The sequence below is a fragment of the Amia ocellicauda genome, chromosome 4, assembly GCF_036373705.1.
Source record: "Amia ocellicauda isolate fAmiCal2 chromosome 4, fAmiCal2.hap1, whole genome shotgun sequence".
NCBI classification, from domain to species: Eukaryota; Metazoa; Chordata; class Actinopteri; order Amiiformes; family Amiidae; genus Amia; species Amia ocellicauda.
In genome coordinates this window covers 23,994,410-24,011,902 of record NC_089853.1, presented here as the reverse complement: position 1 = coordinate 24,011,902, position 17,493 = coordinate 23,994,410, and the positions used below count along the sequence as shown (strand labels likewise).

Sequence of the window (17,493 nt, the reverse complement as noted above, 5' to 3'; positions counted from 1 at the left end):
GAATGCAAATAACTTTTTGTTCGCAATCTCTAAAACAATGAAAAGCGGTATTGTACATAACGTGTTACAATTTTCAAATGTGTGGATTTCATTTGATATCTGTTAGGACAATTCTTTGAATTAACCTTTACAATTATTACTATGGTTAGAGAATATCTAATATATATACAAATATATGAGTTGTTTGCAAACCATTTTATTCTTGCTGAGTCATTTGAAATCTGTTTCAAATTATTTGCCACGGATGAGGGAGGGTAAGGCAGTGCGCCCTTCTGATTGGCTGTTCATTGAGGGGGCGGAGGCGACGGTGGCCGTCTGGCTGCAGTCACATCTGGATAAGGTTTCTAGCGCCTGATTGGCTGATCATCGGCGGGATCAGGCGCTGACTGGCGTATGGCTGCAGTCACACACATCTGTAAGAGTTTACTATTTGTGCTGCTAACACTGAGGATCATCCCGCAGCAGCACTGCAATTATAAAATGTCTTTCATAAAAGTGGACGAAACATGCGATTTCTCTATTCACAATCTTCCCTATGGCGTGTTTTCGACTCCGGATAATGTAAGTTGATCTGTTTAAGACGTAGGGAAATGCATAATGTTTTCATGTGAACCAGAATCGATTCCTTGTTTTGCAAGCCTACTGATCACCGTACTCTTTTAGATTCATAGTCCTGTTTTCGCACAAGCACACGGTGTAAACTTTTGGACCACGAGTGCTAGTGCTTTTTTACTTTTTAGTGCAAGATATGTTAATTTCCCGTTTTTGTGCACTGTTCATAAATAGAAATAATGTTTCTGTTACTAAATTTACCTTCGCGAAACTTTTTTTGTTTTGGTTTGGAGACGTTTATTTGTCATCAGTACAAATGAACTTTGGAATACTTAAGCTAATATTCAACTACTGCCCGACTCTGCACGTCTATTAATTTGAGAACTATTTTAGGCTAGAAACCCCCCATTTGAGAATACCTGTTTCACAAAATCCAACCACAAAACTAATATTGCACTTTTCTTAAATGCCTTTTCTTTCAGCCACGACACCGGATTGGTGTTGCAATAGGAGATCAGATACTGGACCTAAGCGTCATCAAGTCTCTTTTCACAGGGCCAGCACTGTCAACACATCAAGATGTTTTTAGCCAGGTATTTCAGCCACTTATTTAGCAGAATCCCTAATCTAAACTAAAGTACAGAGACTTAAGGGTGACCTACACCTCAGGAGGGAACACAAAATAAGTTCAGAAACTTCCACAGGAAAGTCCTGGATCAACACCTAGTTGTTGCCCTGATTTTCATTAACCACTGAACAACCAGATTATCTGTCTTGTTGAATGGTATTTTTCTGGACTGGATATTAAAGTAGCTTGGGCCTTGTCTAATATTTTGTCCTACAAAGAGTGAAGGGGAACAGACATTGTAAATAAATCTTTGCATATTTAAATTCAAAACCTCTCTGACTATTTGGACATCTGGAAGTTTCTAAATTTGAGCTATTCTAAGTTTGCAGAGCTGCCTCATAGATGGCCAGTGTGGTTCATGCCTGTTGCTCTCATGTTAACAAACATACGTGTGCTGTGTGTATCTTAGTCAACGCTCAATGCATTCATGGCGCTGGGACCCGCAGCCTGGCAGGAGGCCAGACGAGTACTTCAAAAACTGCTCTCTGCTAACGAGGCCACTCTTCGAGACGATGTGAGCTTGAGAAGCAGGTATGGCTTCCCATCATGACAGAGCATGATTTATATGCATACCTTATATAATGTATTTTTGTTAAACATCTTCAGTGTAATTTATATGCTTACCAAGCTTTCAAAGTAGATCTTTTGATTTATGTTTCTATCCTCCAGAGCATTTGTGCATCAAAGCCTAGCAGAGATGCATCTCCCAGCTGAAATTGGTGAGTATGTCAAATTACTCCCCCCTTTGCCCTCCCCATGACAGGCTGACAGCTGCAGTGTCTGAATGCTGCTCTGTACATCAAATAAATACTCTCAGATGGGAGCTCCATTCCCTGGGACTCCAGGCCACCCTGAGGACTTGATCTCAGCATCAGACTCGCAGGTTGCTTTGGAAACCATGTGACCGATCTCTGTCCTCTTCAGTTGTGTTGTCTGTGCAAATCTGTATTCTAGCCATAGATTGTAAGTCTGTATTTCCCATCTCATAGTTCTGAATATTAAAGTGTAACACTGGGGGGCACCAGATCCTAACCTGACAATCCTACTTTAATTCAGTATGAACAGTTTGACTTCCTGTGCGCATATATATTCTTATATACATTTATGTTCTGTTTAAGAAAAAAATACCTTATGACATTCAAGTCCAAACACGTTGATGGATTAAGGTCTCTGCACTTTGGCTGTGTGTAGATTGTGATATTTGTGAACAGTCACTTGTCTTCCACCTGGATAGTTAAAGAGACTTTTCAAAACCGCACCTCTGAGTTCCTTCTTTCTTGTGTTACATGTCAGGTGACTACACAGACTTCTATTCCTCTCGGGATCATGCCACCAATGTTGGAATCATGTTCAGAGGGAAAGAAAATGCCCTGATGCCCAACTGGTAACTGTTCCTGGTGTTATTAAATCAAACATTTGGGGCTTTTTTAATAATTGATTGGTCCATGTGTTAAATGATCAATGACATTAGCATGCAAATCATTATGTTCATTCTGGTCTTGAATCAACCACTGGAGAGGCATTCTTCTAATCATTATTTTAAAGAAGCAAAATTAATCATTGTCATGGCTGCCCACCAGGCCCTACTAAGATAGTATACAGTGAGTCCAAGCAAAAATATCTGGGATTGAAGATAATCCTCCAGGCTTGGATAATATCCAACACTGAAGCAATATGTAAGCTGGTTGAACACAGCATTTATAGACTATTGAGGTCCAGTTTAATGGTGCATTACACCAGCATACACTGGTTAAAGAAGGAGGTGTCTGCAGTGGACAGCCTGGGCTTTGGATAAGAGTAGTAACTGCATGGCTATATAGAGGCCTGGTGAAAAAATTGAGGGCTTTTGCTGATTGAAAACAGATGACCTGACGTGTGTTGTGATTGGCTGCAGGCTGAGGTTGCCGGTGGGTTACCATGGCAGAGCCTCCTCTGTGGTGGTGTCAGGCACTCCTCTCAGGAGGCCCCAGGGACAGATGAGACCAGACCCAAGTAAGCAGATGCATCGCAAAAGAAAATCTAATGCAATTACTTGTTTTATAAAGCATGTCCCTTTATACACAATAAATAAATGTATATATATTTTTTTCTCTCTCTTTGCTTTCCCCCGTTAAACAGCACAGCCTCCTGTATTCAGTCAATGCAAACAGCTTGACATTGAATTAGAAATGGTAAGTTTGTATCCATAGACAGAAAGTTTTAATGATTGATTGATTAATCAGTCTTTTATTATTGTGTACCAGTTTGGTTAATTACCAGACTGTTAATTACTGCTGTAAACTTGATGTTGTCTTCGCCGTTACATGAAAAACATGGGGAAATGAATGCAGTAATTTCGTGACTTACCCTTTATTTCTTTCTCCTAGGCATTTTTGGTAGGTCCAGGAAACAAACTTGGAGAGCCAATCCCCATTGACAAGGCCCATGAACACATCTTTGGAATGGTTCTGATGAATGACTGGAGCGGTATGGACATCTTTCTTTTCAAAATGAAAAAATGTCATTAATGCTTGTGGAAGTATTGCCACTGTAATTAACTGTAGCAATTAGTAGTAATTAACTGTGTCACTGTAACAAGAGTCATGTTTACAGCTGGACACATTGGACAGGTGATGGGGTTCGTGAGTGTTCATGCTTAAATTTAAGTCTTAAATGTAATCTCTCTTAGTCAACTTAACCCAAAGTGGTTAATTTTAGAATGGTTCTAGTAATACAAAAAGGTACATTTTCCTGCCCTTCTCTGCTTTTGAAGTATATATTTGAAATACTTTCTAAGTCCCAGTGTTTGGAGATCACCACATCAATGTCCTGAGCCAAACTCAAGAGGAGCTAACAGCTTAGTCTTTAGTGGACACATGCCAGCATTTTGGAAAGGATGTCAGTTGGCAACAATTAACACTCAAACTGGCAAAGTACCACTGGCAATACAACCTGCTCCAGCACAGCATTGTAAAATATAGAGCAACTGGCGACCTTTTACATCAATAGAACTAAAACAAGTTTCTCCTGAGCCCAGTCTTTCCCCTCGACCTAGACCACTCTCAAATTAATTGACAGAGTTAGCCAAGTAGCGTTTCTTAATTCATACTACTGTCAATTGCATTATCATCTCATAGCTAATATCTACAATGACTTACTTTCAAAGATGCCGAGTGATATTGCTTTTTACTTTTCTCGAACCTTTAGAATGTGTGTGGAACAGGCAATCAGAAAACTGGTGTAATACAAAGTACTGTTTTGCACAGAAGTAGTGGTTGTGTTTACATGCTCTCAATTTCCCAAATGAGTGTGTATCTTGAGTCATGAAGCCTTTTAATCCTTATGGTATATGCCACTAATCAGTGATTCTGCAACTGAAAGCATTGATTACATGTTAGCTGTGCTCTTGTAACCAATATATATCTTTAGCCAGCCAATGATATTGAAGTATGAAGTAGATGGAATAGCAGATGGATCACCCTCTTTAATTTTTAATTTTAATTTATTTTATTATTCTCTGGCATTAAAGCAGGTTGTGCTTCACAAGCCCCAAAGACAGGTTCATCTATTTCTTGAGAAGCCCTCTCGTGTATGTATATATATATATATATATATATATGAAATACTGTTTAATTTCAGATATTTATCAGCACAGCATATTCCTTATGCGCATTGCTGTCCTCTCACTGTTTTCTTCAGTGCAGTGGAGGCTCAGTAGCCGCAGCACTTTGTCTGGCAGGGCTAAAGCCCCATCAGTATGTTAATTTCCTAGCATTGCTATTTGTATATATTTTTTTCACTCCACATGCGCTGTATCCTCGTTTCACAAAAATTTGATTGCTGCCTCATCATAAAGTTTTCTTTCCTTACATCCTTTTTGCGTGATGAAAAGAGCTCTTGACAACAATTAACTTGAATGTAATAAGCAGTTAATTTAACTTGTCTGAAATTACAAGCCTGCAGCTTAAGTAAATGTAAATAAAGGAACAGAGAGAGAGCACTTGCTCCTGCAGGTACAGCCTTTCAGATAGTCGTTTTTAAATTGTTTTTTTCATTCTTCAGATAGGGAATTGTGGAATTGTTTCTTTGATTCTCATGTATGAAATGCATAGTAAATAGTAAATCAGTCCGTTCATGCAGCGACAACCAACTGTCAAATACAGACTGAGCACATTGTATGCAGACTAGATGCCTCCTGGGATTTTTTTTTTTCTAATTAAAAAGAATATATATAGTTTTTACGCAAATTAATTTAAATGCTTAAGGTAATGAGTCATCTCTCTCCTATTTCTGTAACATGCTTCGTGAGGAAAAATTTTACTTTGAGTCCTAAAACAAATCTTAATGTTCAGCATCTGTTCATTCAGCTGCTTTTTTTGTTTCTTCCTTTTACAGAATCATAGGGACATGGTTTATGTTGTAAGTAGCCACTGTGATGTTTGTGGAGAAATGTATTTACTAACTTCAATAGCTCGTTCACCCCTTTGCACCTATTTCAGCCCGTGATATTCAGGCATGGGAATACGTTCCTCTGGGTCCATTCCTGGGAAAGAACTTTGGGACGACCATTTCCCCCTGGGTTGTCCCAATGGAGGCACTGATGCCTTTTGTTCTGCCAAATGCAGTTCAGGTACAGTACGAACTATGTAAAACATCAGCAGATGCCTTAAACAGCAGGTGTGCAGTATATTTCCATCAGTTATTTAAAGAATCAAACATATATCTTAGGATGACCACAGTGTATAATATGCTTTTTAATGGACATCTCTGTTTCACTGAGGTTTTGAGATGTAACTGATTTTATTTTGAAGGCTGAAGCAACTTAATTTTTGAGTGAAAAGTGTAGCATTAAGTAATTTCCATAAGCAATGTTGGTGGTACAGACTTAATCTTAATGCGGAATCCCAAATCGCAGCTTGTGCTCGTGTGTCAGAGCGTGGTGCAGGGTAAGCTTTGGCAGTCATTGTTTGTGTTCTGTCATGCAGAAATTAATAAACGATTGCCATAAAATAAGTGTATTAATTTCATGTGTGAGTCATTAGTGGTGCCTGACTCCTCCTGCGCAGCATCGCCTTAAAGCTCGCTCCACAAAAATATCTTCCAGAAAAAATCCTCTTTGTCCGGATTTTAGAAATGAATTGTGAAATGGGCACAATGTTTCACTCAAGTGTGTTATCAGTCATGAGGGACGTGTTATCTTTAGAGTCCAGAGCACTGCTGGCTTGTGTAGGCTCCCTTGGGTGGGTGCCAGACTCATTACCTCCTGCTTGCCCTTCATGCTGTTATATTCGCTGTTTTAGGATCCAAAGCCACTACCCTATCTGTGCCATGAGGATCCTTACACCTTTGACATCAATCTCTTCGTCTCCGTGAAAGGTAGTGGAATTTGAGAATTGTTAATTAACTACTAGACTGTGGCTCTTAAAGATAAATACAAAGACGAAACCTGCCAAGCATAAAAATTACAATTAAAGGGGCACTGACTACGACTGATTTCACAGTTTTTGTGTTTTTCAAAGCCCCTAGCTGAGGAAAACTATGACAGTTTAAGGCTTTTGAAAAATAATTAATCTTCCTGCCCTCACCTAATATAGGTGTCTTTGAAGTCTCTCTTTTGGTTCTGTTGATATTAATATTCTGGAGAGTAATGCTGTACTTTTCTGGGGAAATGTTTTTCTTACTGTCAATTCAGAGAAATGCACTTTGTCATTGCAGGGCAGGTCCCATTCATAAACCGCCCAATCATTCAACATTGCAAAGCCTCACAGTGCAAAACATGAAACAATCACAGTTATAATATAACAATCAGACAAGTAAATGTAGAGAACAATAGGAAAATGAAAAGGTTCTGCCTTTATTAATGGATCCAGGGGACCGTTGTAGCTAGAGTTTGTGTCGACATTTGTCATTAAAGCCACCCCTGAGTCAGTTTATCACACTTCTGGGTTTCAGATCCGCTAGATTTTGAACATAATTTTAAGTTCCTTAAATTGGTCATAGCTTACAATTTCAGACTATACTGCTTGTTCCTATATTACTACCAAAACCTATTCCTGGAAAATGAAAATGACCTCAGGTGAAAGAGCTTTATAAGAAATAAACTATTATTTTTCCAGCTGGGTGTGAGAAGCAAGACCTGTTGTTTGTTGAATTCTGGGTTACCAGTATTGCAATATTTTGTACTCGTGTTTTAATTCTTTCTGTAAACTTTTTTGACCTGCTAAATATTTAATCTTAAAATAATGAACTAATGAAATTACAAGAAACATCACTAAGAAATTTAATGTTAACTCACCATGTACCCACCAGGAAAAGCAATGGAAGAAGCTGCAACAATAAGCAAGTCAAATTTTAAGGTGAGACACCGATTGGGTGGAACAAATCTTTGACGGAGAACAAATGAATGCTACAGATAGGGAACCTGATATACTGATATATGTGCATTTAGAAATTCATTGAAAACCATAAAACTCGATCAAAGTATCATTTGGATTCATATCTGCTCTCAGTGGAATACAAAATATACGTTGAGGAGGACTCTTGCATATGAAAGTGATTCGTACGTTCTGATAATCTGATTTGTCCAAGGCCACTTAGAGCTAGTGCTTATCTGTAGGGTCTGGAGTGCATTCAAGGACAAGGTCAGAGAAGCAAAACACTCTATAAAAGATGATTCCAGAGATTAAGGTCTTCATTTTAAATTGGCATTGACCGATGAGACCTTTCTGTCGGTAATTCTTAGTTTTCTTTCTTTAGTACATGTATTGGACAATGAAACAGCAACTGGCACATCACTCTGTCAATGGCTGTAATCTCCGGCCCGGTGATCTCTTGGCTTCAGGGACAATCAGTGGACCCGTGAGTACCTATGGACTAATTGAATAACCTATTCTACTTGATTGGTATTTTCTTTCTAGCTCCAGAACCATTTACTTTTCCATTACCTCTTCCAAATTAGTTTCCTTTCTTTTTAAATTTGAGTTCTCCCCAATTTTGAACTTCACTTCACCATTACATCCAAGTCTAACCGGAGGGAACTCATAACTGTAGACCATTCTAATAATGTCTTCTATGCAAGTTTTATTGACTAAATGTGTAGATTATGTTTTTATAGTGATGCTATTACCTTTCTAATATTGTATAACATTGTATGATAGTTATTGGTAAACCATGTACACTACCGGTCAAACGTTTTAGAACACCTCCATTTGTCCAGTTTTTATTGAAATGTATGCAATTTAATGTCTCAGTGTACTCTGAAATCAAAGCATTTGTTTAACAAAATGTAACCCCTTAAGCTGACAAACCCCTCTGGTACACAAAAGACAACGTTGAAAGACAACAATATTGCTTAAGAGGGTGTGGTAACACAGAATATAACTCTGAAATGTACATGTTTAGGTTACCAAAAACTGAAAAAATAATTTAACCTCTGGCAGTTTACCGCTTACCTTTGTACCATTTCAGGTTATTCACTGGAATTGAACTGCTTACATTTAAATAAAAACGTGAAAAATAGGGGTGTTCTAAAACATTTGACCAGCAGTGTAAATTACCATAGATAAAGGCATTAGCTAAATAACTTCAAATAGGCGGGGTTTAAAGTGACAGCAGGCAAACTGCTACCCCCAAAGGTTTCTGGTTGATGTACTGGTCCACCTTCTTGCTCCCTCTCAACACTATACCCCAAATATCACTGGAAAAACGATTGTTCTGAATGTTTCAGTGATGCATAGCTGTTCTTCTCCCAGGACCCTGAAAGTTTTGGTTCAATGTTAGAATTATCATGGAGGGGAACAAAAACAATTGATCTGGGAAATGGAGAGACTCGCAAGTTTCTGGAAGATGGGGATGAAGTCTACCTCACAGGTATGTTGTATAAAGCAGTTGTTTTACCAGTGGCACAACATGTTATGACAATCACAGTATCCATCTTGACTCCTGCACAGAAGAAAAATGAGAGTATAAAATTTTACACATGTTGTACAATTATGTAATTCAACAGCAAAAATGAACATGAAGTAAAACATTCTATTGCCAACATTGATCCATATTTAATACTGAAAATGCTTTTTTCTTTTGATTATTATAACATTTCTGTGGTTGATCTGCGATAGTTGTCTGACGTGCTTTTTATGATCTAGCATACTGCAGCATTTACACAAACAAGTGGCAGAATGTTTACAGGTAAAAAAAAAATGACAATCACTCCCTTCCCCATCTGTTATAATCAAAAACAATCTTTGGACAAATATTTCAGTCTGGTGCAAGCTGTCAGAGACGTGCATTTGGTGACTTCTGCAGAGCTGATTGTGTACAGATGCGCCACTTTGCCAGTATTGAGCTGTCAGGGGTTGTAGAAATGGGCCCCGGAGAAGGGAAAATGAAAATGACAGCTGATGTTATTTAACCAGCAGGTAGCACCGTTCTGAAAAATATAGTTATACATCCCTATGTGTTGCTGTAACTGTTTTAGAATGTCATTGCTCACATCCTGACAAGGTTTTAAAACCTGCGTTCCCCATACACATTTTCAATGTGTCATTTCACATAGAGCTAATGTTTGCTGCAGGGCTGAGTCTGCAGGCTTGCCATCTGTGATGTCACTTGCAGTAGCTGGAGAAACCCCTCTCTCCAAGCCATGATGCAATGGATGCACTGGTATTTGCTGAGGCCCAGAATAGCAATCTACAGAATATCCAGAGGCGTTTTCTGTAGCAGCTGCTGGTGATGTCAGGCAGACATCCGTCCCAAAGACCTGCACCAAGCAGCCGGTCCGTCCACACTGACGTCTAGTAAATGCTGTAGTCCCCTTTTAAACCCAAAAGCTGAAAAAAGTATTGCACTGTTAACAATAGAAATGTTACATTACTAAAACACTGCCTTCTCCTCTGTTCCAGGTTATTGCCAGGGCAGTGGTTACAGGGTGGGATTTGGTGTCTGTAAGGGAAAGGTCCTGCCAGCTCTGCCGATGTGAACGTACATTGCCCATACGGAGAGAAGTATTGCCATCTCTGTGCCTTCATCAAATTTGAAAAGAAGTTTAAATGGGAAAACAAAAGTATTGTATTTTTGTAATCACTCTCTGGGTTTAGGATAGCTGCAAAAAAATATTAAAAAAATGTTTTAAACACCGTTAAATAGTACTGTATTGTTTGTAAAATGTAATAATGTCAATAGTTTCATTATACATATCATTATAATACACAACAGTTCACTACTTTATGTTGTATGCAATCTACATTGTTAATAATTGTCACTTCCTTTCATATCATATATATATATATGGTCCTAGATCATCTTTCCACTTTTGTATTAGGCAGAAATACCTGCAGAAATATCATGTTTAAATCCTGATGGTATTATTTGAAAGAGCTGGAGTCTGAGGGATCTAGGTTTGTTTTTATTTGCATAAAATGTACTATAAATGTGTGTAACTGTTGTGTGTTCAGAATCAAAAGACTGGGTGGGTTTTATTTCCTAGGTTTTTAATACTCTCCTGACAGAGTCTCTCCCATCTTCTGGTATATTAACAAGATGTACAGCAAGGTAACATCAGAATAAGCTCAAAGGGCACATTTTCTTTCAAACCCATAGATGGATCCCTTACATTGATAAGTAGTTGGTTTGAAAAATGGCGACCCAGACAAAGTAATGTCTTCTCCAGGACATCATGAATACTTAGTTCCTGGGCCATTCACCAAAGCAGCATTTGTCATCATTAAGAATAGATTGTATTGGGAGTTTTTCTTTCAGTCCCTTGAGGGTCAAACCATACAAAATGATATTCAGTGAAATTCAAATACTGCTTTACTGTTCTTTTCCCTCTCGAGGAGGGTGTAGTACTGTTGACTCGAAAATACATCTGTGAAATCTTATTTCTTTACCAAATGGAGGCTTATAAAATGTCCACAGCCACCTTTGTATTATATAACCTCAGGTTATGGGTAACAATATGACATCATCTTACGAACATTGTTTTCAATTGATTGTTCAAGCACCTATTACTACATCCTACGTTTTTTCCACTTTAAGAATATATATCACTAAAGCTACTTGCTACTGTGTATTTGCAGTAGAATAGCAACTATTATAACTTACCAGCTTTATTAATGCATTTTGTTGTAATTTAATTGTAGCATGCATACACAGACAATGCAATTTCACTTTTCATTGATGTTAATCTAACCCCTGATTTTGTACGGCTTCTGAAAGTGATTGTGATCAGCACATAAAGTGGAGGAAAGCTTTCTGCATCAAATAAATTTGACTTTTTAAGGATCGCCAGATAATTTAAAAATATTTGTTCCCCTCTATGATAAAGGTTCTTTGCCACATATTCAGATTACCTTTTTTATACATGCAGTATGCACTTTGTATTTAGTATCCTTTAATATCTTTATTTTATATATAACAACTTGAATTCTTCACCTCCATTTCCTAATTGCACTAACTATTGGATTGAATTGGATAATTCAAAAACAAATCCAGCAAATGTTATTGGTTGGAATCCGCATTGTTTTTTAAAAAGACTACAGTGATCAACAAAAGCATTTAAATATGTCATATTTAGATAACTTACACATTACTACCCCACGTTTTTTCCCCATTATAATCTTTTTTTATTGTAATTTGGAGTTCAATAATTGTTTAGAACTACAAAAAAGAACCAATCAAAAATCTGTATTGACTAAAATAAGTCCAGCAGAAATTGATAAATTAGGAGATCACGCTAAGAACTAATGCATTTATAACACATTTCTGAAATGTATTCTTGTTATGAAATCATTAAAATTAGATTTTTTGCCAGAGCCTGCTTACCATGTAGTAGTGACCTACAGCTGAGAAACGGGGGAGTGGAACACCAAAAGCCCATCTTAGCACAGTGGCATATTTTCTTATCCGCAAAGAAGCAACATCATATTGTGTTTGTATGCTTCTGTTTGTTGAAATGTAGTAGTGTTAATGTGGATTCCTTTTTCATCTTATCTGGAGGTAAACATTGTCAGAGATAGTGCTGCTAAAAAAGGTTTACATGCATTGAAATACAACACAAGAAGTCTATGTACTTTGACGGTAGAATGTGTCCTCAAACAGCTTGTTTAAAGAGATTTCAGGTAACTGGTAATTTCTGGGGGGTGATTATAAAACCAAGACTAATGTTTTTGGATTAATGATTATTTAAATAAGACTACTATGTATCTATATATGCTATGTACTTGTTGAAATCAGTTGATCTTAGAATGTTCTTTCTGTCTGCCTGCACATACCCTGCTGTTGTCCTTCCTCTTTCCAAAAATGCCTCACAGTTGGTTTTCCATTTTGTGTCAGGTGGAGCCCACCTCACACCATTGCCCTTTAAGATGCTTTGAAGGTGACTGTGTCTAAGGCATCATGAAATCAGATGTTGCTGAGTCAAGCTTGCTCCAAGAACAGTGTAGATAAACCTAAGCATAAAGTGATTTCCATCTCCAAAGGAGAGTACACAATGTTTCAATCTCTTAAAGATACTATTAAAACTGCCCCCTCCTTTCAGTAAAGTATATATACAAAGTATCTTTCTATATTTCTAGGGTTTGAATTGTCAGTATAGTCAGCATAAGTGACCTTTTAGCAGAAATAGGAAATAAATTTGAAAAATCATATTGTTGTTATTATTAGTATTATTATACCATTCCTTGCATATTCTAATTTAGTTATCTGCCTTGTGATTCCTGAGTGAAGATTTAGTTGGATATTAGTAAGAATATATCTGAAGACAGTTTGTCTGTATGTGACAGTACTTTTTGCATGATATATCATTGGATATGTATCACAAGGATGATCCTGAAAAAAGGCTAATCTATTCTACACCTCTAAAGAGATCACAAATAAATACAAAACACTAGCTGATAATCTCTTTCCTTTTCCATGTTCTCTTCTTTTATTGTTCTTTTAACAAATCCCATTCATGGAATTGTCTTCAGATCATCTCTTTTTCCACTCCTCTCTTCTCTTCTGCCTCTGTTAAAAACATTATATCCTTTCCCGCTTCTTCTGCAATTCTTTGTCCATTTTATCAAGCATTCAGCCACTCTTCCACCCAGATACTTTCCCATGAGGACCTGAGGAAAAACATTAGAAACCATAACCCAGTAATTATTATAATAAACTCTTTTATACAGTGCCTTATAGAGGCCTCTACCAGTTTCGGGCCTTATTAATGCACCAGCCACATTACAGCATTTATGGAGCTGGTACTGCAGGTCTCCAATGCATGGTATGGTCTGTGGAAAATCAGATTTTTATTATTCTATTAAAACACAAACGTTTGGCAAATTGTGGTGTAGGCCTACCTATTGAAGAAAACAATTATTTCAGTTTCAGCTTTTTATTGTTAAATTAGATTTTTCTCCCGCCAGTGCTAGGTAGTTTAAGAAAGTGAGGCAATACAAAAAAAAAAATCTTTGATTATATCTTACGGTTGAGAATAGCAAACACAATGATGAGAAACTGGCACATCCAAGGCCATATTCAATTCAGTAGGTGTTTGTACATTTTTTTAACCCCAAAGGCAAGAAAGACAGGACTTTTATTTTGAAATTACCAGAGTTTGGCTGTTTTGCGTCTTGTTGCTCAACACACGCTACTGTTTCCTGCTCCACAGCCATGTCAAACAGGCTCTATGTATCCAACCTTTCTGGGCAGCTTTCCGGAGCTGGGGTGTCTGGAATCTGCACACGTGTACAAGGGTGAGCTTCAGTGACGTCACGCACAATCGCAGACACATTGGCAGAACAACCCCTATTTTTTACATTTGAAATTACAGTAACCTGCTATCTTTTACACCACTCATTCATTGTGTAGTTTTCAACTATTCCTCTTCATTCCTTAACACTAATAAACATATTACACAACCTACAGCCAGGACCAGGACCACACAATTTCTGTACCAGTGCAAATATTATCAGAAGCGCTAAGTTTTGTTTTTATAATAATATAAAGCTCTTGCAAGAGAACTAATAGAGACAAATAATGTTCTTGTTTCTGCAGTTGTAAATACCGAAGCATTATATGCCGTTTGTTGGAACATGTTGGAACAAAACTAATAAATCATATCCTCTGAATCATTAGCATCTGAAACTAATCCATTGCAATACAAGGCTATGCTCAGTAGTGCAAAAATGTTGATTCGTTAGCAGTTTAAAAATGCAAGCTAATTAACAATAATTGATCCCCATTAATAAGCAGGACAAAATAAATAAATTATACAATGAACAGACAGTTTTGTTGTTTTCTCCCATTAGCATTAAAATCTCATTACACAGGCTAAACACCAGTATTTCAGCATCCAAACAAAAACCATGAAGGGTTCTATTATATTTCCTAAATACACTGAATTCATTATGCATCTCTCAAGTAGAACACTAGCAGTGCTAAGAAGGTGTGTGATCAGTATGTGAACAGTGATAAATATAGGTGAGCAATATAAATAATGGCCTGAAGCAGTAATAGATTGTTAAAAATCTATTCCAGTCTTAATATTGTTTTTTGTTTTTTAAATCTGATTTTGTTTGAAGGGATTTGCTGTAAATGTTAATTACGGGAGATTCTAAGGAGGTTCAATGGAGGTTTTCAAGTGACATAAGGTTTGGAAGGTAACCTTAACAAAGTATTTTATGTCACACCAATCTTCGTGTTATTCTGTCAGGAACTTATAAAATAAGTCTATTCTTATTTAGGTATTTTAAAAACATGTCTTATGTGTGACTTCTCCAAAACTCCATGGGACACCTGTTCATGCCTGATGTTATACTAGTTTGGAATCTGCATTACTGTCCTCCATTCCAGCCAAATACTCGAAGCCTTTAATGGAAACTAATTTATAGACTTTATAAAGACTTTATAATGTCCATTGCCTCCTAATCCTTATCCCTTCAAAATCTGTGCCTTGCTGCTTAAAGCAGAATTTTAACAGCTATGTGAAAGTTTTATTTTTGATGAATACAGAGTCTTTGTGCCCAAGTTCCATCTGTGTATGAACTACAGGGTTATTATATATTTTCCCCCCTTCATATTGGCAGTTGGACTGCTATAGAAGAATACTTATGAACCTCTGCAACAGCAATGAAGTAGAAATCAATTTTTCTTTCTCCCCGCACAGAAAATATAGGCAGTGACAGTCACAGCTCATGGAAAGCAGCCACATTTCCCAAGGAGCTAAATCCTAACATAGCTGATTCAGCGTAGTGCACTCTTAACCATAGAAATCATCTTCTCCTGGCAAGGGCTTTAAATACAAAGAGAAGTCATCCCAAACATCTTTAAAAAAAAAAAAAAAAGTTTAACTTTGCCGTGTAATTTTAATGATTTTTTTCAATGTGATTTACAACCTAAAAAAAAAATGTCAATCAAAAAGAATGAGACAAACAAGCATAAACTGCTTTACTACACTTTTCCGCTTGGACTAAGACTAGTAAATTCCATTTGTTTCCATGTATTCTTCCTGATGCAACAACAACTTACTGTAAAAGCTCAGATCAAACTTGATCAGCCAGCTTTGTTGTGTAGGGTGACAAAAGTTACTGGCATCCAGAAGGAAGCACATTTACTAAAGGTTTAGTGGTTGAGGAAGGAAAATCAGCAGTGTGACTTTTACGGGAAAGTCGCAATCTGTGTTACTCTAGGAGTAAAGATGTTTTAGTTTCAGTTTAGTCAGTTCCTCACATGTTAAAGATTTGTCCATAGTGTTCAAGTTAAAATAACATTCTTTGCCATTATTCTCTTTGATGTGGTTCAGTTTTGATTCAGAAAAGAGGACACCACAGCAATTTTATGAGGTCAACCATGTGAAAGACCTCTGTCTCCACCAGGGGGTAGTATTTAACACCGGGTTAATAGGGTGTTACTGATTTATATGCTAATTGGAGAATAATTAATGCTACAATGGCTGGATGTAGGTTATATTTACTGAAGCAACAGGGCAACTTTTTTTTTTAAGTGCTTTCCATTTATTTCCACAAAATGAATTCAACCAGTGAGCACCAGTGATGGCTTCCTCATGAGGGAAAGCTCCTGAATGCTCAGTCTCGTCTGTGTAATGTCTGTGAGCAGCGAGGTGCTGTGGGAGGAGAGGTGGTTTAATAGAAATGTTACTGTTTTACCTCGACATATGTGTGCAATTCCTGCTGAGGAGATGAAGCTTGATAAACAAAGTGGAGAGATACCTGGTACTTGGAATCATTGAAAACATATTGGAGTCTGAAAGATGTATATGCTAGCGACTCAGACAGTAATGAAAGTCCTTGTTTATGGGTCTATGTCAAGGCATTTGGTCAGAGTTATTGATCATGTTAAGTTTTAATTCCAGGCTGTCTGCAATGCCTCAGTAAAATAGATAATGCTCTGAAGCAGTTATAGATTGATCGAAGTCTATTCCAGACTTCATATTATTATAATTTTTATAAATCTGATTTTTGTTTCAAGGGATTTTCTGTAAATGTTCAGTACCAGGGACCCTAAGGAAATTAAAACCTCACTAAAGATAGTGTATCCCTTACAAAATGTAATGGAAGTTTTCAAGTGACCTAATTAATAAACCTAAAATTACCAGTGGAAGTGCTGTTACACGAGTATGATACTTGAATAGAGCATGATCGAATTAAAATCCTTTAGGAAAAAGATTATATATTTTGTCAGAATTCTTCTATGAATTGAAAGCTTTCTTTTGGATTCTTATATCTTTAAGACATCAAATGTAATAAGTTAAAGACAAATATTAATAGTTCATGTTCAGTGAACCAGGACATTCATTTAGCATACAGAGGGTCCTGGACTAAAGGGCATTTGCAAGCAAACCCAAAATGCCAAAAAAAGACTAGAAGGTAGCTGGTTAAAAAAACAGAAAGGATTGTCCAATTAATATTTTTTTATTAAGAGTGTAACAATAAATTAGCTAAATTTTAGCCTGATATTGTTTTACATCAACCAGAGACATACTTTTTTAGCAATTTCTATGTTTTCTAACAGTGCACTATTCATTATAAAGGCTGGAAAATTATTCAAGACAATCTTTGTGGTTGTAGCTGAGGCACTTGATTACATGCATTTCAGAATGTCGATAAGCAGCTAGTTCATATCTCTGACATTTCGGGGGAAACACCACGGGGGGTTATTGAAATAAAATGACAAAATGATGAGAGAACAAGCCTGAGTAACAACTGTAGTAAATTCAGTGAATTTACAACAAAATAAAAGTCGAACAATCAACCTGTGCCTTGTAAAGTGATTCATTACAGCAGCCCGCATAGCAGCTACTGTAGTGAGGTGCCTGCTACTCAGCAGTAAATTAAACG

General features: G+C 37.1%; 1 protein-coding gene across 2 annotated transcripts; it reads left to right on the top strand.

Annotated features, from left to right (window-relative positions):
* Window positions 1-371: 371 nt before the first annotated feature.
* On the top strand, window positions 372-10,294 carry fah (fumarylacetoacetate hydrolase (fumarylacetoacetase)). 2 transcript variants are annotated; one of them, XM_066701505.1, is made up of 14 exons: window positions 375-561; window positions 1,035-1,145; window positions 1,590-1,711; window positions 1,850-1,899; window positions 2,474-2,564; window positions 3,075-3,172; window positions 3,299-3,351; window positions 3,547-3,646; window positions 5,659-5,789; window positions 6,460-6,535; window positions 7,469-7,515; window positions 7,916-8,017; window positions 8,911-9,028; window positions 10,060-10,294. In XM_066701505.1, the coding sequence occupies exons 1-14, from the start codon at window positions 394-396 to the stop codon at window positions 10,134-10,136; spliced, it is 1,344 nt and encodes a 447-aa protein (XP_066557602.1). In that variant the 5' UTR covers window positions 375-393; the 3' UTR covers window positions 10,137-10,294. The 2 variants fall into 2 exon arrangements, with proteins under 2 accessions (XP_066557603.1, XP_066557602.1); XM_066701506.1 differs by lacking the exons at window positions 5,659-5,789; window positions 6,460-6,535 and having other exon boundaries at window positions 372-561.
* Window positions 10,295-17,493: the final 7,199 nt, after the last annotated feature.